The sequence below is a fragment of the Sphaeroforma arctica genome (genome assembly GCF_001186125.1).
Source record: "Sphaeroforma arctica JP610 unplaced genomic scaffold supercont1.9482, whole genome shotgun sequence".
NCBI classification, from domain to species: Eukaryota; class Ichthyosporea; order Ichthyophonida; genus Sphaeroforma; species Sphaeroforma arctica.
In genome coordinates this window covers 1-1,069 of record NW_014031076.1, presented here as the reverse complement: position 1 = coordinate 1,069, position 1,069 = coordinate 1, and the positions used below count along the sequence as shown (strand labels likewise).

Genomic DNA, 1,069 nt, shown 5'->3' with positions numbered 1-1,069 from the left:
CTTTGTATATATATATATATATATACTGTATATATATGCTACACAAACAGAACGCGGGGGTGCCGATGCTGGACTGTCTAAAACAGTAGTTGGCGACAGATAAAAATTTAACATAATACAAACGCCACACCCATTGCAACGCGCTCATCGCACAGCACAGTAGAAGTACAGGTGAATACCTGTCCATGAGTGCCAACTGTAGTATCCGCCTGGACTTCGGCCGTGGGGATTCACTCCATAGTCCGTATCATCGCTATCACTTGCGCTGCTAGAGGAGTGTGTACTGCCTGTGGTTGGCTGATCCGTATGCCCTGAGCTGCGCGAGAACGGCGGCTTCGACGATGCTTCCGATGGTTCTGTAGATCGGTCACCATGGCAACTCAAAGTGTCGCAGGGTTTATGATTGCATGTGCATGTATGTAATGATTTCTCCGCAGGGGCTCGGGAGGCGATAGAGTCCAGGTTTGTGCCATGCATGCTGGGAATAGTACACGAGGGAGTATGTGGCCGAGGTTGTACATCTACGCCATCACTATTAGGCTGCGCATGAGCCTCATGGCTCGTGTTCTTGCATGGCAACCGCTCCTTCTCCTCATGCACTCTCGACGCAATGGTATCTGAGTGTCGGTGTGTGACATTTGAGTCCTTGCACAGGTGCTTCTCCACTATGAGAGCGCGTGCAGCAGCGTTCGACCCCTCTAGCGCATAGGCTTTCCTGGCGATTCGTTTGGACAGGGCTTGTACGGCTGTAGGTGTATTGCTATGCCGGAGAGCACTGTTGGTGGGTGAACCAGCAACCACCCCTGACGCTTGCAGAGGCCGTCCGCATGTAGGAGTTCCCCCCACTTTACTGTACAGCTTTCGGAGATGCTTCTGCGCTGAGCTTTCCATACTTACAAGATAAAATGCGGACAATACGAAACCGAGTACCTACAGATAATATATATATATATATATATATATATATATATATATATATATATATATATATATATATATATATATATATATATATATATATATATATATATATATATATATATATATATATATATATATATATATATAT

The 1,069-nt window shown here is 44.9% G+C and overlaps 1 protein-coding gene across 1 annotated transcript; it reads right to left on the bottom strand.

The window, feature by feature from the left end:
• Positions 1 to 179: 179 nt before the first annotated feature.
• On the bottom strand, positions 180 to 891 carry SARC_16998 (hypothetical protein; the record flags this gene model as incomplete). The annotated part of the gene is made up of 1 exon (XM_014288899.1): positions 180 to 891. A coding segment is annotated over one exon (712 nt), but the record flags the coding sequence as incomplete, so codon positions are not given.
• Between the last annotated feature and the right edge of the window lie 178 nt (positions 892 to 1,069).